The sequence below is a fragment of the Bos indicus x Bos taurus genome, chromosome 14 (assembly GCF_003369695.1).
Source record: "Bos indicus x Bos taurus breed Angus x Brahman F1 hybrid chromosome 14, Bos_hybrid_MaternalHap_v2.0, whole genome shotgun sequence".
NCBI classification, from domain to species: domain Eukaryota; kingdom Metazoa; phylum Chordata; class Mammalia; order Artiodactyla; family Bovidae; genus Bos; species Bos indicus x Bos taurus.
This window is the reverse complement of record NC_040089.1, coordinates 73962737-73986334: the sequence shown is the minus strand read 5'-3', so window position 1 is coordinate 73986334 and position 23598 is coordinate 73962737. Positions and strand designations below refer to the sequence as shown.

The 23598-nt window shown below is 39.2% G+C and overlaps 1 protein-coding gene across 1 annotated transcript in view; it reads left to right on the top strand.

Annotated features, from left to right (window-relative positions):
* DECR1 (2,4-dienoyl-CoA reductase 1) overlaps positions 1-23598 on the top strand; it is a 44038-nt gene that overhangs the window by 6177 nt on the left and 14263 nt on the right. The window contains exons 2-5 of the mRNA XM_027561595.1: positions 14473-14675; positions 15856-15913; positions 16034-16120; positions 17057-17204. Of these exons, the coding sequence (XP_027417396.1) occupies positions 14473-14675; positions 15856-15913; positions 16034-16120; positions 17057-17204 (496 nt within the window). The remainder of the gene's footprint in view (positions 1-14472; positions 14676-15855; positions 15914-16033; positions 16121-17056; positions 17205-23598) is intronic.

The window sequence follows — 23598 nt, the reverse complement described above, 5'->3', positions numbered from 1 at the left end:
AGACATTCCCACTCACAGTGGGAGAAGTGTAGAGTTTTTAGGTGTATCATTTTGGAGTTTTACATTTAAACTAGAACCTGAAGGATCAGTGGAAGTTAGCCAGGGGAAGGAATAAGAGTAAGAAAGTTCTAGGCAGCAGAGTGACCTTTGTGAAGACCCAGACTAGAGTTATAGGTCCCAAGTAAGGAGGCGGGTTGTGAGAGACAGGCGGGGGAGGCCTGTGAGCCCCAGGAAGGAGTCAGAGCTTTGTCCTGAAAGCCTGAGAGCAGGGTGAGAATGGAGGAAACTTGGGCAAGACTCTCTCTGGATAAGAGACCGTGGTGGCCTCAACCGGGGAATGGCCGTACATGAGAGGCCTGAAGTCTGGTGATATTCAAGTGGTAACTGGAGAGTCCTTGCTGCTTGGTCCATGGTAGGAGGTGAGAAAGGAAGACTGGGCCAGGCTGAGGAGGCAAATGGCACCATCAGAAGTGGAAGCAGGAAAGTAATGTCATCAGGTGGGACTTGAGATAGGGATCCTACAGTATAAGTAAAAGTGACAGGGGTCTGACCTAAGGGCAGTTTTTGTTGCTATTTAGGACTAAAATGAACTCAGTGGATTGGGTGCGTGGTGTGAGATGAAGTCCAAATTTCTATCATTGGCCCCTGAGCTAAGGAAAATGTTCCTCTCTGAGAGAATTTACAAGAAGAGCCAGAGAGAAGAGAGGGGTAAATGATGTATCTGGAAAATGTTAAGTGGCCTCTCAGTTCATTTCAGTTGCCCAGTCGTGTTTGACTCTTTGCGACCCCATGAACCACAGCATGCCAGGCCTCCCTGTCCATCACCAACTCCCAGAGTTTACCCAAACCCAAGTCCATTGAGTCGGTGATGCCATCCAACCATCTCCTCCTCTGTTGTCCCCTTCTCCTTCTACCCTCAATCTTTCCCATCATCAGGGTCTTTTCAAATGAGTCAGCGTTTTGCATCAGGTGGCCCAAGTATTGGAGTTTCAGCTTCAGCTTCAGTCCTTCCAATGAACACCCAGGACTGACCTCCTTTAGGATGGACTGGTTGTATCTCCTTGCAGTCCAAGGGACTCTCAAGAGTCTTCTCCAACACTAGTTCAAAACCATCAGTTCTTCGGCGCTCAGCTTTCTTTATAGTCCACATCCATGACCACTGGAAAAACCATAGCCTTGACTAGACGGACCTTTGTTCACAAAGTAATGTCTCTGCATTTTAATATGTTGTCTAAGTTGATCATAACTTTCCTTCCAAGGAGAAGCATCTTTTAATTTCATGGCTGCAATCACCATCTGCAGTGATTTTGGAGCCCAGAAAAGTAAAGTCTGATACTGTTTCCACTGTTTCCCCATCTATTTCCCATGAAGTTATGGGACCGGATGCCATGATCTTAGTTTTCTGAATGTTGAGCTTTAAACCAACTTTTTCACTCTCCTCTTTGACTTTCATCAAGAGGCTCTTTAGTTCTTCTTCACTTTCTGCCGTAAGGGTGGCCTCTAGGACTTCTAAACTGGTATGCAGGTGATTTGATTAAGTTGTAGAGGTGGTGGGGAGAATGATAAGTCTGTCAGGAGTGTTAACGAAGGCCTTAGCCTTTGAATGATGCATGTTGAGTGTTGGTGGAGATCCATTTGTGTAAAGATAGAGAGGTGGACACAGTTGGTATTTGGGGAACCCTGACTATTTTGTTTATCTGAGTATAAATTTTAAAGAGGGGAAAGCAAAGGGAGATAAGGCTGGATAGATGGAGAAGAGCCAGGTCATGATGACTTGCTGTGCTGGGTGAAGCTGAGGAATCTGAACTTTATTCAGGGAATCCCAAAGAGAGAAGTGCTACAAGCAGGTTTGCAGTACTCTGGAGAGCAGTATCGCAGATGTGCTGGGTAAAGGGGGACTGGAGGGCAGAGACCACCTAAGAGATGATGTAGCACTGACCCTTAGTATTTGTGAATGGTGGAAGATAGGAGTCTTTGAAGTCAGACAGTAAGCAGAGAGGAAGGATACTGACTAGGGAGGTAGAATACGGGCAATTAGAAGGCATTTCATTAATACTTGGCAACCCTTAGTTTTGTTTTGTTTTTTTTTTTAGTTTTATTTGTTTATGGCTGCACTGGATCTTCATTGCTGAATGCAGGCTTTCTCTAGTTGCAGAGAGCAGGGGCTACTCCTTGTTAAGGTGCTCAGGCTTCTCCTTGCAGTGGCTTCTCTTGTTACAGAGCACCAGTTCTAGGGTGCATGGGAGTCAGTAGCTGCAGCACATGGGCTCAGGAGTTGTGGCTCCTGGGCTCCAGAGCACAGCCTCAATAGTCGTGGCGCATGGGTTTAGCTGCTCCCTGGCATGTGGGATCTTCGTGGGCCAGGGATTGAAGCTGTGTCTCCTGCATTGGCAGGCAGACTCTTTACCACTGAGCCACCAGGGAAACCCAGCCCTAGCCCTTAGTTTGTAAAGAAAATTCCAGGTGGAAAATAGTCAGCAAACTTAACTGTCCTATATTCTCTTCCTAAAATGATAACTTACTTTGACAGTAGAAATGCCTGGGTAAGTTAAGTAAGTTAAGAGTAAGGGGACGACTGTACTGTGATCCCTTCCAGAATGGGAAAACTCCCGTGCTATCTTGCATCAAAAGCTGTGATAGAACTGTAGGCTTTCACAATTTGTGAAATGATGTTGCCATTCACCTTTAGCCCTGATTTATTTTGCTTATGCTTTAAAATTATATTTTTAACTCCAGATTAGATATCTCCACCTGAATATTCCACAGGCATGCCAGGTGAAACATTTCTGATACAGAACTGGTTATTTTCAATTCTCCAACTTGAGTCTTCTCAGATCAACTGAGTCATTTCAGTTACTATTTATACTATTTAAACTCTGTCATCTTCAGCTCTCCCCTTCTTGCTTCCCATTTCCAGTTGGCTGGCTTCTGAGTTCAGGCTAACCAACGTGTTAAATGTGTGGGAAGTGTTGTCTTGCCTTGATTTCTGCTGTCCTCATTGTTTCTCACCCAGACTAATGACTTTTGTCTGACTCATCCCCACTTCCTTCTAGTTCACCGTTAAATCTTATTCTTTCTAAAACACAAAGGCAACGCACAAAGTAGCTTCAGATACTGAGATGAAGGTGGGAGAAGCAGAAAATTTTGGTCCACCAAATAGCCTTGATTAAAGAGAGAGCCCTCTTTGTCTTCTTTTAGTGATATGGATCAAGGTGTGCTGAGGTTGGACTTTAAGGCAAGAGGAAATAGTAATTCACTGCATCTTCTTTTTCTGGGACCTTCTCACCCACAAGTAATTTTATTTGTTGACTTCCCACTCCTCCTATGGTGGCGTTCAGTCAAGGTCGTCATCTCTTGCCTGGCCAGCTACAAAACATTACACCTACTTTCCCTGCTTTCCATTTTGCCTCCTACATTTTCTTCTCAATTTAGTAACCAGAACAAATGTCTACAAACCTAAGGCAGCTCATGACAGTCCTGTGCTCAAAACTTTGGAAAGTTTCCCACACAACTTGAGTAAGAATGTCAGTCCGTGTCGTGGCTGACTCAGCCTTTGTGATCCCGTCCTCTATGCCTCACTGACTTCACCTCTCTCCCTCTTTCTCCTTCCTCCATCTTCTTCAGCCATGCTGGCCCTCTGACTCTTCATGTGCTCGGTAGGCTTCCTTCTCAGGGGCTTTGCCTTTAGCTTTTCCTCTGCCTGAAAGAACCATGTGACTCATCCCCTCACTCCCTTTGGGTCTTTGTTCAGATGTCACTGCAGTGAGACCTTTGCTGACCACTCTATTTAAAATAGCAACACTCTACCCATATTCTATGCCTTATTTTTTTCCCACAGCAACACATTAGCTTTTTCTATACTATATATTTCACTTAATTTATCTGCCCTCGTCCCAAAGATAATCTCTCTGTGGATGGAATAGTGTATCTGTTTTGCTCACCACTATATTGCCATTGGTTGGAAGAGTGTCTTGGGTATAGCATATGCTCAGTAAAAACTTGCTAAAAATAAAATGAGTTAACAGTATACCTAGTTATAATATCATATTTGTCTCTAGTACTTTTTCATAGAAGCAAATTCCCAAATCAAAACAAATCTCTTTCAAGCGCAGGGTTTATATTTCTTGGTTCAAAAAAGTTAGTCATATTAGTTTTGGCTAATGTGATAGGGATCAACAGGAGATGACTTGAATGAGAGGCAAGCAGGAGTGAAAACTCCACTTGAAAATTTCAAAGTGCCTATTAACTTATCTCTTTGATTTCATCTTCCTTGATTGCATAGTGTGGGTGAAACATCTATTTAGTCTACATCTAATTGCATACAGATAAGAACTGTAATAAAAATTAGCAAGTACACCCTGTAACACAGAGCAGCTACTTTTTCAAGGACTGATGTTCATCACTATGGGACATATCATCACTCAAAAATGTAATTTTTGTTTTGTAACTGGTAACAACCACATAATTCAGCCTAGCCACTGAAGCTTGGAGTCAGCTAACTCTCTTTTATATTTGCTTAGCCTTACCTTCATGTTGCTGTGGCAATGAGATCTGTGTTCTGCAGAAGATTAGAATATCAGAGGCCTCTGTACAGTGCCCGGTTTAAGAGAAGGAGCAGGTAGAGGTGCTCAAGCAAACCACACAGGTGTGGAGTTTGAGTTTAATAAAGCCTGTGGCAAGAATGGAATGGGTAGAATTTGGGCTCTTCAATTTTGTTAAAGTTTTTAGTATCCTGACACTATTGGCATTAGCAGGTGGGATGATCTCTTTATTCTGCAGGAAATAATGTTCTGTCTGCCCCTTATATTTCCAGACACTATGAACCATGTCAATTATGCGGAAGTGACAGTAGGGTCTGGGCACTGAAAAGAATGCATGCATGTCACAGGCTTATGCCTTCTAGCAACTGGATAAAATAAATTCCAAAGTAGTTATTGTAGGCTTACTCTGTTTGTGCGCTATATGAATTCCTTTAGAAATGCAAAAGTGTGCACTTTCAAAGTTGCTTGACAAATAAGATTGTTTGGTCTTCACGAAATTGACATTTAAAGAATTACTTATTTCTGATTGGAGGATAATCGCTTACTGTACTGTGTTGGTTTCTGCCGTACATCAACATGAATCTACTTTAGCTGACATGAGTGTTGCTGCACCTGCTTTCTTTTGATTTCTGTTTGTATGGAATATCTTTTTCTAGCCCTTCGCTTTCAGTCTGTATTTGTGCTTAGGTCTAAAGTGGATCTCTTGTAGATAGCATATATAGGGGTCTTGTTTTTTGTATCCATTTAGCTAGTCTGTGTCTTTTGGTTGTAGCATTTAGTCCATTTACGTTTAAGATAATTATTGTTATGTCTGTGCTCCCCTGGTGAATGAGCAGTAATGAATCTGCCTGCAGTGCAAGAGATGCAGGAGACATAGGTTTGGTCCCTGGGTCGGGAGGATCCCCTGTAAGGAGGGCATGGGGACCCACTCTAGTGTTCTTGCCTGGAGAATCCCATAGATAGCGAACCTGGCAGGCTATAGTCCACAGGGCTGCAAAGAGTCAGACATGACTGAAGTGACTGAGCATGCACACCCATGATCCTATTACCATTTACTGTATTGTATTATTTGTTTTTGTAGACCTTTTCTTTCTCTTGTATTTCCTGTCTAGAAAAGTTCCTTGAGCATTTGCTGTAACGTTGGTTTGGTGGTGCTGAATTTTCTTAACTTTGGCTTGGCTGTAAAGCTTTTGCTTTCTCCTTCAAATCTGAATGAGATCCTTGCTAAAAAGAGTAATCTTGGTTGTAGGTTTTTTTTCCTTTTATCACTTGAAGTATAGCCTCCCATTCCCTTCTAGCCTGCAGAGTTTCTGTTGAAAAATCAACTGTTAGCCTTAGGAGGATCCCCTTGTAAGTTATTTGTGGCTTCTCCCTTGCTGCTTTTAGTACTTGTTCTTTGTATTTAATTTTCATTAGTTCAATTAATATGTGTCTTGGGTTTTTCTCCTTGGGTTTAGCCTGTATGGGCTCTCTTGGTAGGAGAGAGCCTACCTAGCCTACCTGTCTTGGTAGGCTAGTTCATTTCCAATGTTAGGGAAGTTTTCAACTCTAATCTCAAATATTTTTTTCATGCCTTTTCTTTTCTTCTTCTTCTTCTGGAACCCCTATGATTCGAATGTTGGTCCACTTAATGTTGTCCCAGATATCTCTGAGACTTCCTCATTTCTTTTTATTCTTTTCCCTTTATTCTGCTTTGCTTCATTGATTTTTACCGTTCTACTTTCTGATTCACTTGTCTGTTCTTCTGCCTCAGTTATTCTGCTGTTGGTTCCTGCTCTCAGTTATTGTGTTGTTCATTGCTGATTGTCTATTCTTTAATTCTTCTAGGTCCTCTTTAACTTTGTCTCGTATCTTCTCAATCCCTGCCTCGAGTCTGTTTATCTGTGCCTTCATTTTATTTCCAAGATTTTGGATCATCTTTACTTTCATTACTCTGAATTCTTTTTCAGGTAAGCTGTTTATTTCCTCCTCATTTGTTTGGCCTTGTTTTTCTGTTTTTGTTTTTACCATGGCCCTTAAATTTGCTGCATGTTTCTGTCTTTTTATTTTATTTAACTTACTGAGTTTGGAGTCTCCTTTCTGCCTGGTGGTAGGTCATAGTTCATCTCAGTTGTGAAATCTGCCCCTTGTGGGTGGAGTTGGACCAGTGCCTTATGAAAGTCTGTTGGTTGGGGGAATGTGTGTCTGTGTTCTGGTGCATGGAGCTGGATCTTGTCTCTCTGAAGGGTAGTGCCATTTCCAGTCGTGTTTTTTGGGTGTCTGTGCCTTGGTGCGGCTTTGGGCAGCCTTTCTGCTCATGAACAAAGTTGCGTTCCTGTTTTGCTAAAGTACTGGCATGACACAGGCTTGCTAGCTTTTGGGTGGGCTTGGTCTTAGTGTTGAGATGGGAGGCCTTTGGCAGAGTGCTCACGATTAATGTTCCATGAAGTTGGGAGTTCTCTGGTGGTCCCAGGTCCTAGACTCGGGTCTCCCACCTCGGGGGCTCAGGCTCGACCCCTAACTGTAGCAGCAAGACTTCATAGGCCATGTGGGACAAAACTCCAAGACTAATGGTGAAAGCAACACTCAGTAGCCAGTAACACCCAAAGAAACTCGCACACTTATAAAAAGAAGAGAGAAAACAGAGAAAAGGATAAAAACTAGAGTCAAAACAGAAGAGAGCAATCAAGCTAATAAACAAGCCCCTAAGTGAAAATGTGTAGTAAAAACATGACTAGCAAAAATGCAAAATGAAAGCATGGGGGAAAATGCAATATAACTACATAGTACCCTCAAAACAGGAAAAAAATGAAATGAATTAAAAAAAAAATAAGATGTTTTAAAACTGGAAAAAGTAGGTTAAAAAGTGAAAGTTAAGGGAATAATAAAGAAAGGACAACATAAGAACGTATGAGAAAAAAGAGAGAAATATATGGAGAGTGGCAGTATGAAGAATATCCTTGTGATTCCTTCATTTTCCTCTGCCCACAGTTTTCTTCAGTCAATCTCCCTGCTCAGAAAGTCATCCAATATTTGTAGGAAGGTCTCTGGACTTGTTGTGGGCAGTGTTGAGTCAACTCAGACTCAGGTGTTGCTCCACCTTTTGTGTGCATGTGTGCTAATCAGGGTAAATTGGATGTGGTCAAATAGGAGATGGCAAGAGTGAACATCAGTATTTTAGGTATCAGTGAACAAAATGGACAGGAATGGGAGAATTTTAATTAATTTTAATTCAAGTGACCATTATATCTACTACTGTGGGCAAGAATCTTACAAGGAATGGAGTAGCCATCATAGTCAACAAAAGAGTACTTGAATGCAATCTCAAAAATGACAGAATGATCTCAGTTTGTTTCCAAGGCAAACCATTCAACGTCACAGTAAATCAAGTCTATGCCCCAGCCAATAATGCCGAAGAAGCTGAAGTTGAATGGTTCTTTGAAGACCTACAAGATCTCCTAGAACTAATACACACACACACACACACACACACACACACACACACACACAAAAGATGTCCTTTTCATCAAGGGGACTAGGATACAAAAGTAGAAGGTAAAGAGATACCTGGAATAACAGGCAAATTTGCCCTTGGAGTGCAAAATGAAGCAGGGCATGGCTAACAGAGTTTTGCCAAGAAAACAGACTTGTCATAGTAAACACCCCTTTCCAACGACACAAGAGACAACTCTTCACATAGACATCACCAGATGGTCAATACCAAAATCAGATTGATTATGTTCTTTGTAGCGGTAGATGGAGAAGCCCTATAGAGTCAGCAAAACAAGACCTGGAGCTGACTGTGGCTCAGATCATCAGCTCCTTATTGTAAAATTCAGACTCAATTTGAAGAAAGTAGGGAAAGCCATTCAGTTCAGTTCAGTTCAGTTCAGTCACTCAGTCGTGTCCGACTCTTTGCAACCCCATGAATCACAGCACGCCAGGCCTCCCTGTCCATCACCAACTCCTGGAGTTCACTCAAACTCACGTCCTCGAGTCTGTGATGCCATCCAGCCATCTCATCCTCTGTCGTCCCCTTTTCCTCCTGCCCCCAATCCCTCCCAGCATCAGAGTCTTTTCCAATGAGTCAGCTCTTCGCATGAGGTGGCCAAAGTACTGGAAAGCCATTAGGACATTCAAATTGCTTATGATTATACAGTGGAGGTGACGAATAGATTCAGGGGACTAGATCTGGTAGACAGAATGGCTGAAGAACTATGGACAGAGGTTTGTAACATTGTACAGGAGGTGATGACCAAAACCATCCCCCCAAAAAAGAAATGCAAGAAGGCAAAGTGGTTGTTTGAGAAGGCCTTAACAAATAGCTGAGGAAAAAGAGAAGTGAGAGGCAAAGGAGAAAGGAAAATATATATCCAAGTGAATGCAGAATTCCAGAGAATAACAAGGAGAGATAAGAAGTCCTTCAAGGCTTTGTCAACATGAAACTAAAGGAAATATAATGACCAGCTTGGAAGATGACCAGATCTGCACATTTTTATTTATCCTTTATACACATTTTCAAATTTTATCCTTCAGTAACTTTTCCCCCCTGGTTTAAAAATCAAATCATATTAATATTTATTGAATAAAATTTGAAATTACTCAAAATCAACCAACCTAACAAAAAGAACAAATAGTCTTCTATTATGCCATTACCTAGTCATACATAATGACTGTGAAAGGTAATGAATGAAGTCAGATACATCTTAGATTTGAATCTTTACTACTTTCATTATTTGCCTCTAAAAGTTAGTTACTTGACCTACCTGTTTGCTTCAGTTTTCTCATCTATAAAATTGGAGTAACAGTGTTGTTGTTGCTTTTGTCCCGTAAGTTGTCTCCAACTCTTTGTGACCCCATGGACTGCAGCATGCCAAGCTGCTCTGTCCTCAACTATCCCCTGGAATTTGCTCAAATTCATGGCCATTGAGTTGGTGATGCTATCTAACCATCTCATCCTCAGTTGCCCACATCTCCTTTTGCCTTCAGTCTTTCCAGGATCAAGGCTTTTCTAATCTCTTTACATCAGGTGGCCAAAGTATTTGAGCTTCAGCTTAAGCATCAGTCCTTCCAATAAATATTCATGGTTGATTTCCTTTAGGATTGACTAGTTTGATCTCCTTGCAGTCCAAGAGATTCTCAAGAGCCTTCTCTAGAACCACAATTCAAAAGCATCAGTTCTTTGACTCTCAGCTTTCTTTATGGTCCAACTGTCACATTCATACATGACTACTGGAGAAACCGTAGCTTTGACTATATGAACCTTTGTCAGCAAAGTAATGTCTCTGCTTTTTAATATACTGTCTAGGTTTGGCATAACTTCCATTCCAAAGAGCAAGTGTCTTTTAATTTCATGGCTGCAGTCACTATCCCTGGTGATTTTGGAGCCCAAGAAAATAAAATCTGTCATTGCATCCACTTTTTCTCCTTGTATTTGCCATGAAGTGATGGGACTGGAAGCCATGATCTTAGTTTTTTTTAATGTTGAGTTTCAAGCCAGCTTTTCACTCTCCTCTTTCACCCTTATCAAGAGGCTCTTCAGTTCCTCTTTTTATAGTGTTACGGTCCGCATATCTCAGGTTGTTGTAATCTCTCCTGGAGATCTTGATTCCAGCTTGTGATTCATCCAGCCTGGCATTCTCATGATGTACTCTGCATAGATTTAAATATGTAGAGTGACAATATTCAGCCTTGTCATACTCCTTTCTCCATTGAACCAGTGGAGAACTCCATGAACAAGTCAGTTGTTTCATACCCAGTTCTAACTATAGCTTCTTGACCCACATACAGTTTTCTCAGGGGTCAGGTAAGGTAGTTGGTACTCCCATCTCTTTAAGAATTTTCTACAGTTTGTTGTGATCCAGTCCATCCTTTCGCATAGTCAATGAAGCAGATGTTTTTCTGGAATTCCCTTGCTTTCTCCATAATCCAACAAATATTGTCAATTTGATCTCTGGTTCCTCTGCCATTCTAAACCAGCTTGTACATCTGGAAGTTCTTGGTTCACGTACTGCTGAAGCCTAGCTTGAAGGATTTTTAACCTTAACCTTACTAACATGTGAAATTAGTGAAACTGTACAATAGTTTGAACATTCTTTGGCATTGCCCTTCTTTGGGATTGCAATGAGAACTGACCTTTTCCAGCTGTGTGGCTACTGCTGAGTTTTCCAAGTTCACTGACATACTGAATGCAGCACTTTAGCTGCATCATCTTTTAGGATTTGAAATCACTCAGCTGGAATTCCATTACCTCCACTAGCTTTGTTCATAGTAATGCTTCCTAAGGCCAACTTGACTTCACATTCTAGGATGTATGACTCTAGGTGAATGACCACACCATCATGGTTATCTGGGTCATTAAGACCTTTTTAGTATAATTCTTTTTTCTGTATTCTTTCCACTTCTTAATCTCTTCTGCTTCTGTTAGGTCCTTGCTGTTTCTGTCCTTTATCATGATCATCCATGCATGAAATGTACCTTTGATATCTGCAATTTTCTTGAAGAGATCTCTAGTCTTTCCCACTCTATTGTGACAATACAGTTTACCTTATAGGGTTGTAGAAAGTCCTAATTAGACCTGGCACTTGGCAAATATCAAATCCACTACTTACTGTTGTTATTTCCTTCCAGTCATTTTTCTAAGCATGTATTTTTATTTATAGTTCAGAACATCCTGTATATTTCTCTCTCTTATTTTTTACATCATATTATAAGCATTTTCTTATTCAATTTCTACTTGTGAATAGCCTTATCCTAAGTTATTGATTATACAGTGGAAGTGAGAAATAGATTTAAGGGCCTAGATCTGATAGATAGAGGGCCTGATGAACTATGGACAGAGGTTCGTGACATTGTACAGGAGACAGGGATCAAGACCATCCCCATGGAAAAGAAATGCAAAAAAGCAAAATGGCTGTCTGGGGAGGCCTTACAAATAGCTGTGAAAAGAAGAGAAGCAAAAAGCAAAAGAGAAAAGGAAAGATATAAGCATCTGAATGCAGAGTTCCAAAGAATAGCAAGAAGAGATAAGAAAGCCTTCCTCAGTGATCAATGCAAAGAAATAGAGGAAAACAACAGAATGGGAAAGACTAGAGATCTCTTCAAGAAAATTAGAGATACCAAGGGGACATTTCATGCAAAGATGGGCTCGATAAAGGACAGAAATGGTATGGACCTAACAGAAGCAGAAGATATTAAGAAGAGGTGGCAAGAATACACAGAAGAACTGTACAAAAAAGAGCTTCATGACCCAGATAATCATGATGGTGTGATCACTGACCTAGAGCCAGACATCCTGGAATGTGAAGTCAAGTGGGCCTTAGAAAGCATCACTATGAACAAAGCTAGCGGAAGTGATGGAACTCCAGTTGAGCTATTCCAAATCCTGAAAGATGATGCTGTGAAAGTGCTGCACTGAATATGCCAGCAAATTTGGAAAACTCAGCAGTGGCCACAGGACTGGAAAAGGTCAGTTTTCATTCCAATCCCAAAGAAAGGCAATGCCAAAGAACGCTCAAACTACCGCACAATTGCTCTCATCTCACATGCTAGTAAAGTAATGCTCAAAATTCTCCAAGCCAGGCTTCAGCAGTATGTGAACCATGAACTTCCAGATGTTCAAGCTGGTTTTAGAAAAGGGAGAGGAAACAGAGATCAAATGCCAACATCCGCTGGATCATGGAAAAAGCAAGAGAGTTCCAGAAAAACATCTATTTCTGCTTTATTGACTATGCCAAAGCCTTTGACTGTGTGGATCACAATAAACTGTGGAAAATTCTGAAAGAGATGGGAATACCAGACCACCTGACCTGCCTCTTGAAAAATCTGTATGCAGGTCAAGAAGCAATAGTTAGAACTGGACATGGAACAACAGACTGGTTCCAAATAGGAAAAGGAGTATGTCAAGGCTGTATATTATCACCCTGCTTATTTAACTTATATGCAGAGTACATCATGAGAAATGCTGGACGGGAAGAAACACATGCTGGAATCAAGATTGCCAGGAGAAATATCAATAACCTTAGATATGCAGATGACACCACCCTTATGGCAGAAAGTGAAGAGGAACTAAAAAGCTTCTTGATGAAGGTGAAAGTGGAGAGTGAAAAAGTTGGCTTAAAGCCCACATTCAGAAAATGAAGATCATGGCATCCAGTCCCATCACTTCATGGGAAATAGATGGGGAAACAGTGGACACAGTGTCAGACTTTATTTTTCTGGGCTCCAAAATCACTGCAGATGGTGACTGCAGCCATGAATTAAAAGACGCTTACTCCTTGGAAGGAAAGTTATGACCAACCTAGATAGCATATTCAAAAGCAGAGACATGACTTTGCCAACAAAGGTTCGTCTAGTCAAGGCTATGGTTTTTCCTGTGGTCATGTATGGATGTGAGAGTTGGACTGTGAAGAATGCTGAGCACTGAAGAATTGATGCTTTTGAACTGTGGTGTTGGAGAAGACTCTCGAGAGTCCCTTGGACTGCAAGGAGATGCAACCAATCCATTCTGAAGGAGATCAGCCCTGGGATTTCTTTGGAAGGAATGATGCTAAAGCTGAAACTCCAGTACTTTGGCCACCTCATGTGAAGAGTTGACTCATTGGAAAAGACTCTGATGCTGGGAGGGATTGGGGACAGGAGGAGAAGGGGACGACAGAGGATGAGATGGCTGGATGGCATCACTGACTCAATGGATGTTGGTCTGAGTGAACTCCGGGAGTTGGTGATGGACAGGAAGGCCTGGCGTGCTGTGATTCATGGGGTCGCGAAGAGTCGGACACGACTGAGCGACTGAACTGAAGTTATTGACTTCTGTTTCCTTACAGTAAATTTCTAGATATCTCAAGACAAATAATGACAGCCCATTTAATGTATAAGAATGCTCTAGTGGGAAATTATATATTCTGAAGTTTTAATCTTACAACCGTGACCTGATGGGAAATATCAGATACCCGAATAGTGTGATTATTAAACTCAGTAGTATCTCAGTGAATATAAAGAGACAACATGCAAGGTTTTATAATCTTGGTTTTGCAACTTGGGCAACATGTTTATCTTCTCTGGGCCCCTCCTGTACAATGGGGTAAAATTAGCACCTATTTCATGGGGTGGTGACAATTAGTTTCTAATCCTGATACGTGGTAAACACTTAATGAATATGTTAGCTCTTTATTTGTTTCTGTGTTTAACACTTAAAAGTTTGTTTTCATAATTAAAAATGAGAGAATAGCAGTGTTTTCGATAAGTAATATGAGGGTAAGCTGTAAAATACGAGATAAGGCAGTCCAAATACTTTTTTAGTTGAAAATGGTTTTATAGTTTCCCCCATTTTAATTATAACAATTAGTTTTTTTCCTATTTTAAATTTATTATTCAAAGACAACATGAGAAGAGGCATTTGATTTGATAAACCTTATAAAGGATTTTTATAGTGTTCTTAAGTGATTCAAAAGATGGAATGTGATTTTTTCCAAGTTGTTCTTGTTAAAAGACAAACATGCTTTAAGCTTTTTAAAGTTAAATTTAAGCTAAACACATGAACTAACAATGCCAGCATTTATAGAGTGTTTTCTATGTGCTATCCAATTTCCTAAGTATATTATTTATATTGTCTTGTGAAAACCTTATAATGACCGTGAGGAAGGTTCCGTCATTATTTCCAATTATAGAAGAAATTGAGGCAAATGGAGATTAAATAACTTGCTGAAGGTTGTATGACTAGGGAGAAAGTTCTCTCCTAGTCTAGCCCCAAAGCCCTTGCTATAAACCATTCTACTAAGCTACTTAACATTCCAACAGAAAAAGTACAAAAATTGGTTAAATACAGTACCAATATGTTTACAGTGTTTGTGTTAATCCACGAATTTGACCAATATTAAAGAATAAGTTTAAAATCTCATATCTTTTGTGGGAACACAAGTATGCCTATTTCAATTCTTTTTTCTTCTATTAGTTTTTCAGTTATGGAACAAAAACATTATATCAAAACAGTGAAGCTTTGCAGTCTAAATTCTTTCCACCTTTTCCAAAAGTGATGCTACCAGCCAATAGTTTTCAAGGAAAAGTAGCATTTATTACCGGGGGAGGCACTGGCCTTGGAAAAGGAATGACAACTTGTCTGTCCAGCCTGGGTGCACAGTGCGTGATAGCCAGCCGGTGAGTGAGTCTCAGTAAGTTGCCAGGCGAGAGTCTATTGATGGAATAAGTCTGTGCTACAATGTTGAAAACACTTTTTGCCAGATTTGTTTGATTTGCATCTTAATCTCTATGAAATAGTCTTTAGATGATTTAAATCTCCTTGGAAAAAGTCAGTTATTATTTGTGATGATAGAAGTAATGATTGATGATGGAACTGATAATATACTTCACAAATTCAGCGACAGAATTTTTTCTGTGTATGAAGTAATGAAGTACTATATTGAGGCTCCTTTGTTTTCAGTGAGAGTGATTATAATTACTGATTCAGTAGATAGTTAACCTTGCACCAGGATAATGGATAGAATGCTTCCATTTCCTATAAGACGGGCAAATATTTCAAAACATCGATTGTGATGAATATAGGAAGGGGGAGGCCTTGTGGAAAGAATTTATTTAGGCATGTCCTGGTATCTTATAGCTATTCAAGTTAGAGGTTTAGAGACTGGCCAAAAAATCTATCCTTTCTTTCAGTTTGGAATACTGTAAAATTTTTAGATAGGCTAAATAATAGTCTGAATGATAAGTCACTGTATAATTTATAAGGGCCCAAAGGAGTTTCTTTCAGATGTTTCTTTTAACGCAAATTGGCCAGAACATTTTTTTTTTTATGTTGCAATGTTTTTAAGTGTGTTAATATATTATTGTCTTTGTAATACTATGTGATTTACATTGCTTTTGTGTGTTTGTTTTTCTGAAGCGTGTAAGATTCTGAGTACATCTAGGTTGTCCAAACCCATCAATTTGGTATAAAATCTGGTAACATAGATTTATATAGAACATAGATTTTTTAAAAATAGTTTAACCTAAGCTTACATCATTCCAGGAATGTATTTTCCTTCTAAAGCATGCCTGGACAAGAAAACACATAGAAAAGAATATAATTAAAGAAATAATTTAAAATTTAACTGGCTTAAAACTAATTCTATCAATTAATGTCAGATATATGAAAATTGCTTAAATGTAACTTCTGGAAAATAAATGCACTCAAACTAACTTGTTTATAGATTTAGCTTTTCTATTGTCCTCAAAATACATGTCTTTAAACTGTAAATTCTTTCTTAATTTATGAAATTAAAAAGAAAAATATAACATGAAGTTATTTCAGAACTCATGCAAAGTACCATGTGTTTCTTTCTAGAAAAATTGATGTTTTGAAAGCAACTGCAGAGCAGATATCTTCTCAAACTGGAAATAAGGTACATTAAAAAGTTATTTAAATCAGATTTCAGAATGATAACATGCTTAAGTAAGTGACTCATGCTTCTGGATTAAGAAGTCTGAAAAATGTAGAACTTTTTGTTTTTGTTGTTTTGCAGGTTCATGCAATTCAGTGTGATGTGAGGGACCCCGATATGGTGCAAAACGCTGTGTCAGAAACCATCAAAGTCATCGGACATCCTGATGTAAGTGTGATGGTGATGAGGCGACAGTATGAGGTGTTTGATGTTGATAGCACCTACCAAGGTGTATTAATGAAATAAAATATTGATGCTGAGCAAGTGCTGTGTTAAGAAGCCCCTGTTTTCCTCTGCTAGCAAAAAGCCAGCTCTTTTTGCTAGGGAGTAGAGTAGGTAGACTGCTATACTATTTCCTTTTAGGAACACTTTAAAAATACATTTATAATCATATAGAACAAACTTTATTTCACTATATTTAATAAGATTATGAAATAAGAGTAGCTATCCAAGAGCACAATATTTAGTTTAAATGATTCATGCTCTTTGCTTTTCTTTATAATTTTGGATTATCTCTGTCCATGGAGGAAAATAATACAAACAAGGAAACGGACAAAAACGCTCCAGATTTCTCCTTATAAGACCTGAGATATACATGGATGTTTTGCTTTTGTTTGGTTCGCATATTGGAAAGAAGCCTTTTCTCCAGTAGTCTCAAAGAGAGCACTTTGCTATGTTAAAGATATTTTTGGACAAATCAATATCTACTATAGAACTAAGTGGAATTTTTATTGTTATTGAAGAAGTTGGTCATCAACCAAGAATTTCATTAGCTAAATTAAGCCAAAATGATATCAGAAATTAAAGGCACTTTAATTGAGATTCCTTGAAATAAATAATCACATCCTAGACATGCTTAATCTATATGTATATTTTTAGTAATAGACTCTACCCTAATTTTGAGACACGGATTAGAATTCCAAAATTTGGTAAACAAAAAGAGGAAATTTTCAAAGGCTCACAGAAAGTAAAACTGAACCAAATCTCACAGTACTGTTCCTAACAGACTATGGACTTTAGCTTTAAGTTTCAGAAATAAAAGCTCTTTAGGAAAAATATTCCTCCTCATCTAAGTTTCTATAACTTGCCTTATTCACTTGTTAGATTGTGATAAACAATGCAGCAGGGAATTTTATTTCTCCCTCTGAAAGACTCTCTCCTAATGCTTGGAAGACAATAACTGACATAGTTCTGAATGGCACAGCCTTTGTGACTCTAGCAATTGGGAAGGAACTAATCAAAGCACAGAAAGGTATGTTTATTTATTTTTCACATATTAATTGGATCCCTACTGTGTGCAGGTTCTGTGCTAAGCCCTGGGATACTCAATGATGCAATGTCTGTACTTGTACAGTCAGTTCAGTCACTCAGAAAAACCTGATTACAGGTTTTTCTATTAAATGCTACTTTTGGTGATATGGATTTCTATTTTCTGTTGACCAGTCGTGATGCAATGGTATCAAGTGAGTCAGTTCAGTTCAGTTCAGTTCAGTCGCTCAGTTGTGTCTGACTCTTTGCGACCCCATGAACCACAGCACGCCAGGCCTCCCTGTCCATCGCCAACACCCGGAGTTCGCTCAAACTCATGTCCATCAAGTCAGTGATGCCATCCAGCCATCTCATCCTCTGTTGTCCCCTTCTCCTCCTGCCCCAATCCCTCCCAGCATCAGGGTCTTTTCCAATGAGTCAGTTCTTCACCTCAGGTGGCCAAAGTATTGGAGTTTCAGCTTCAGCATCAGTCCTTCCAATGAACATTCAGGACTGATTTCCTTTAGGATGGACTGGTTGGATCTCCTTGCAGTCCAAGGGACTCTCAAGAATCTTCTCCAACACCACAGTTCAAAAGCATCAATTCTTTGGTGCTCAGCTTTCTTTACAGTCCACCTCTCACATCCATACACGGCCACTGGAAAAACGAGTATGTCTAGAATCAGTGTACAGTTACTCACTTAACACTCACTGATGACTTTTGTGTACCATACCCTGTGCTGCATGTCCAAATGACAGAGGTGAATAAGACACTGTCCCTGATCAGACTGTGGCTGGGACTTGAAGGGTGCAGGTATTTTCTCAGAGAGGTGATAGAGTATTCCGAACCAGGACAAGGAGGAAGTATCCTTGTGTTACTTGAAGGATGCCCTTTGGGGCTTGAGGGGAATGGCATGGAGCTGATCAGTTTCCTTCTGTTGGTTCAAAGCTTTTGTCTCATTAGATTCAATTTCTTCTTCTGTACAGCGTGGATAATTCTCAAATCAGCTTGAGAAAGGATCTAGGAACAGACAGAAGGATTCTAGAGGGGCATTAGCCTTTTTTCTACACGTATGCTAACAACTTCCATCTTTTCCCTGTTCTCTTATTGAAGTTGAAACCCTATGTTTCAATTCCTATTATAGCAAAGTGAATATGATTGAGATAGGGAATTTGCTTTTTAAAAAAATTTTTTTAAAGAAGGATGATTGAGTGGGGAGATAGAGAAGTGTGGGCTGACTTCTCTCTCTTCTCTCTCCCAGGATCCTTGTATCTCTTCTATATCTCTTCTTACTGTATCCTTTTTCAAGTGTATTTGAGAATTATCCACACTGTGTCTGATTTCCTCTCTCCATACCTCTTACTCATTTCTCGGTTTCTCTCCATATGTCTGTCTCTCTCACTCTCTATCAACTCTTCACTTTTGTTTCTCTGTTTATTTCTTCATCTCGGTCTCTCTCATCACTTGGTATTTCCCTGTCTTGTCTGTTTTATTTCATCCCCTGCCCGTCTTTGTTATTCTTGACTTCCGTCTGACTCTCCTTTCTTTTCTCATTATTGTCTTTCATTGTAATATAGACTTTGATCTATTTTTACTCATCACATTGGATTAAAATTAAAATTCTATGGACTTCATTAAAATTATATTAGCTCAGGCTTCTTAAAAGATGGAGCCAGTTTTTTTCTGCCAAAATTCCTGTCAGTTATAGATGCTGTAACCTGACAGTTTTCAGTTCAGTTCAGTTCAGTCGCTCAGTGGTGTCCAACTCTTTGTGACCCCATGGACCACAGCACGCCAGGCCTCCCTGTCCATCACCAACTCCCGGAGTTTACCCAAACTCATGTCCATTGAGTCAGTGATGCCATCCAACCATCTCCTGTGTCACCCCCTTCTCCTCTCACCTTCAGTCTTTCCCAGCATCAGAGTCTTTTCAAATGAGTCAGCTCTTCGCATCAGGTGGCCAAAGTATTGGAGTTTCACCTTCAGCTTCAGTCCTTCCAATGAACACCCAGGACTGATCTCCTTTAGGATGGACTGGTTGGATCTCCTTGCAGTCCAAGCGACTCTCAAGGGTCTTCTTCAATACCACAGTTCAAAAGCATCAATTCTTCTGCACTCAGCTTTCTTTATAGTCCAACTCTCACATCCATCAATGACCACTGGAAAAACCATAGCCTTGACTAAATGGACCTTTATTGACAAAGTAATGTCTCTGCTTTTTAATATGCTGTCTAGGCTGGCCATGACTTTCCTTCCAAGGAGTAAGCGTCTTTTAATTCATGGCTGCAATCACCATCTGCAGTGATTTTGGAGCCCAAAATAATAAAGTCTGCCACTGTTTCCCCATCTATTTGCCATGAAGTGATGGGACTGGATGCCATGATCTTAGTTTTCTGAATGGTGAGCTTTAAGCCAACTTTTTCACTCTCCTGTTTCACTTTCATCAAGAAGCTCTTTAGTTCTTCTTCACTTTCTGCCATAAGGGTGGTATTATTTGCATATCTGAGATTATTGATATTTCTCCCGGGATCTTGATTCCAGCTTGTGCTTCCTCCAGCCCAGTGTTTCTCATGATGTGCTCTGAATATAAATTAAATAAGCAGGGTGATGATATACAGCCTTGACGTACTCCTTTTCCTATTTGGAACCAGTCTGTTGTTCCATTTTGCTCTACCTTTTTATTATTGATTTGTAGAAAATTTTCATAGACTCTGTACTGAGTACTTTGTGAGATATAGTATGTATTTAGAATATCTCCTCCTAGTCTGTTGTTGTTCAGTCACTTAATTGTGTCTGACACTGTGCGACCCCACGAACTGCAGAATGCCAGGCTTCCCTGTCCTTCACTATCTCCTGGAGTTTACTCAAAGTCATGTCCATTGAGTCAGTGATACCATCCAACTGTCTCATCCTCTGTCACCCCCTTCTCCTTTTGCCCTCAATCTTTCTCTGCATCAGGGTCTTTTCCAATGAGTCAGCTCTTCACATTAGGTGACCAAAGTACTGGAGCTTCAGTTTCAGCATCAGTCCTTCCAATGAATATCAACCTTCAAGGTTGATATCCTTTAGGATTGATAGGTTTGATCTCCTTGCAGTCCAAGGGACTCTCAAGAGTCTTCTCCAACACCACAGTTCAAAAACATCAATTTTGTGGCTCTCAGTCTTCTTTATGGTCTAACTCTTATATTTGTACATGACTACTGGAAAAACCATAGCTTTGACAATAGAGACCTTTGTTGGCAAAGTAGTGTCTCTGCCTTTTAATATGCTGTCTAGGTTTTTTAATAGCTTTTATTCCAAGCAGCAAGCATCTTTTAATTTTGTGGCTGTAGTCACTGTCCACAGTGATTTTGAAGCTCAAGAAAGTAAAATCTTTCATTGTTTCCAATTTTACCCCATCTATTTGCCATGATGTGATGGGACCAGATGCCATGGTCTTCATTTTTTAAAAGTTGAGTTTTTAAGCCAGCTTTTTCACTCTCCTGTTTCACCTTCATGAAGAAACTCTTTAGTTCCTCTTCACTTTCTACCATTAAAGTGGTATCATCTGCATATCTGAGGTTGTTGCTATTTGTCCCAGCAGTCTTGATTCCAGCTTGTGAGTATACAGCCCAGCATTTTGCATGATGAACCCAGCATATAGGTTAAATAAGCAGGGTGACAATATATGGTCTTGATGTACTCCTTTCCCAATTTCAAACTAGTCCATTGTTCCATGTCCTGTTCTAAAGGCTGCTTCTGGCCCTACATACAGGTTTCTCAGGAGACAGGTAAGATGGTCTGGTATTCCTGTCTCTTTCAGAATTTCAGAATTTTCCAGTTTGTCGTGATCCACAGTCAAATGTGTTAGCATAGTCAGTGAAGCAGATGTCTTTTGGAATTTTCTGGCTTTTTCTATGATCCAGAGGATCATAGACCCTTTCTAGGTAATAACAGAAGTAACGATAAAAGAGTAGGTTATCTGGTCTCTAGCTGCTGCTGCTGCTGCTAAGTCGCTTCAGTCGTGTTTGACTCTGTGCAACCCCATAGACGGCAGCCCACTAGGCTCCCCCGTCCCTGGGATTCTCCAGGCAAGAACACTGGAGTGGGTTGCCATTTCCTTCTCCAATGTGTGAAAGTGAAAAGTGAAAGTGAAATCGCTCAGTCATGTCCGATTCTTAGCGACCCCATGGATGTAGCCCACCAGGCTCCTCCATCCATGGGATTTTCCAGGCAAGAGTACTGGAGTGGGGTGCCATTGTCTTCTCCATCTGGTCTCTAGAGGTTGTAGTTTTTACCAAATATAGCACATTTGCAGTCTTTATTTCTCCAAATGATTTTTCTGTTCCTTTATTCTGGGACTTCAATTATATATATGTTAACATGCTAGATACTTCCACAGCTCATTGACGTTCTGCCTTTTTTTTCCCCTCAATTTTTATCCCTTCTTTGTCCTTTATTTTCCATGCTTGATATTTGTGGTGTCTTCAAGAGCATGGATCTTTTCTTCTGCAACTAAGACCATTTATTTGATTTTTCATTTCAGATGTTTTTTAGTGTTAGAAGTTCTATTTGGTTCTACTTTTGTATTTCTAATTATACTCATGTTTTCCTTGAAATATTTTAGAATACTTACAATATCATTTTTTCTTCCATCTTTTGTTTTTTTAAACAAAAATGATATTTTTAATGATAAAAGGTACAATTCACAAAGGAGATAGACATCATAAATCATTACACACCTAACAACAGAGAAACAAAGATATATAAAGCAAAGCTGAGAAGAAATGTAAGGGAAAAGGAAAAAATATATAATCATAGTGAGACATATTAATATTTCTCTGAGAATATTTTATCAGTTACAGAAAAAATAAGAATAGATGTGTCTTGAATGATGTCATTAATAATTTAAATATAATAGTTTTATATTTATATTAATCTTATATCCTACAGAACTATATTTAAAATTTTGTATTTCATTTGTTATTTGGTTTCCATAGGACATTTAGAAAAACTGACAAAAAGGTAAACATTACTAAATTTCAAGAAGTAGAATTCCTTTCTTGTGTGATTCAGTTATACATATACACATATATTATTTTGGAAATTATTTTCCATTATAGGTTATAATAAGATATTGACTTTGTTCCCTGTGCTATGTAGTAAACCTTTGTTTCTTGTTGCATATCTATTTTTAAAATTAGAAATCTAGCATTCTATTCACACTAAGTCAATCAGGTGAAATCAAAATGTCATAAATTTTTTAGTTAGGCAAAAATTCATAAATCTTCAAAAATATATATATTATACATATGTGAAAGTGAAAGTCACTCAGTTGTGGCCGACTCTTTGCGACCCCATGGACTCTATAATCCATGGAATTCTCCAGGCCAGAATACTGGATTGGGTAGCCTTTCCCTTCTCCAGGGGATCTTTCTGACCCAGGAATTGAACCAGGGTCTCCTGCATTGCAGGTGGATTCTTTACCAACTGAGCTATCGGGGAAGCCTTGTATACAAAAGATTTTCTACTATGCTTGTTAAAGGCTTGAGAAAGAACATTAGAAAAAAAAAAGAGAAGGTGGAGAAACTGGAAAACATAAACTAAATGAAATGGGAGCACTGAATGTACAATAGAGAATGTGAAACAAGCTAGATAAAAGTAAAAGATCCTCATAGAGTTCAGTTGTCTTTAAACATGGCTGCTCATTAGACACATATCTGAAACTGGCAAAAAAAAAAAAAAAAAACAAGTAACACCTGGACATTTGTATTTTTCAAAGAATTCCAAGGTAATACTGATATGCATCTGGATTTTTAAAAATGATTACAGGTTTTTCTATTAAATGCTACTTTTGGTGATACAGATTTCTATTTTCTGTTGACCAGTCGTGATACCATGGTACTAAGTGAGTAATGGTTACATAGTCACAATAGTAAAAGATATTGATCAGTTTTCACAATCAGTAGCCAAATAAAAAATGAAAGATAATTACTGTTGCAAGCCATAATGGGAACGTGATTAACCTAACAATATAAAATAATTACATACAATTTGGGGGATCAAGCAGAGTGATGTGGTGAGTGGAAGTGCCTACATGCACATGTTTTCATCTGCTCAGCCAGTCTATGTCTTTTGGTTGGTACATTTACTCCATTTACATTTAAGTTAATTATCAATATATATGATCCTATTACTGTTTTCTTGTTTTGGGTTTATTTTCTATAGGTAGATCTTTTCCTTTTCTTGTTTTCTGCCTAGACAAGTTCCTTTAGCATTTGTTGTAAAGTTGATTTGGTGGTGCTGAGTTCTCTTAACTTTTGCTTGTCTGGAAAGCTTTTGATTTCTCCATCAAACCCGAAGGAGAGTTTTGCTTGGTAGAGTATTCTTGATGGTAGTTGCTTCCCTTTCATCACTT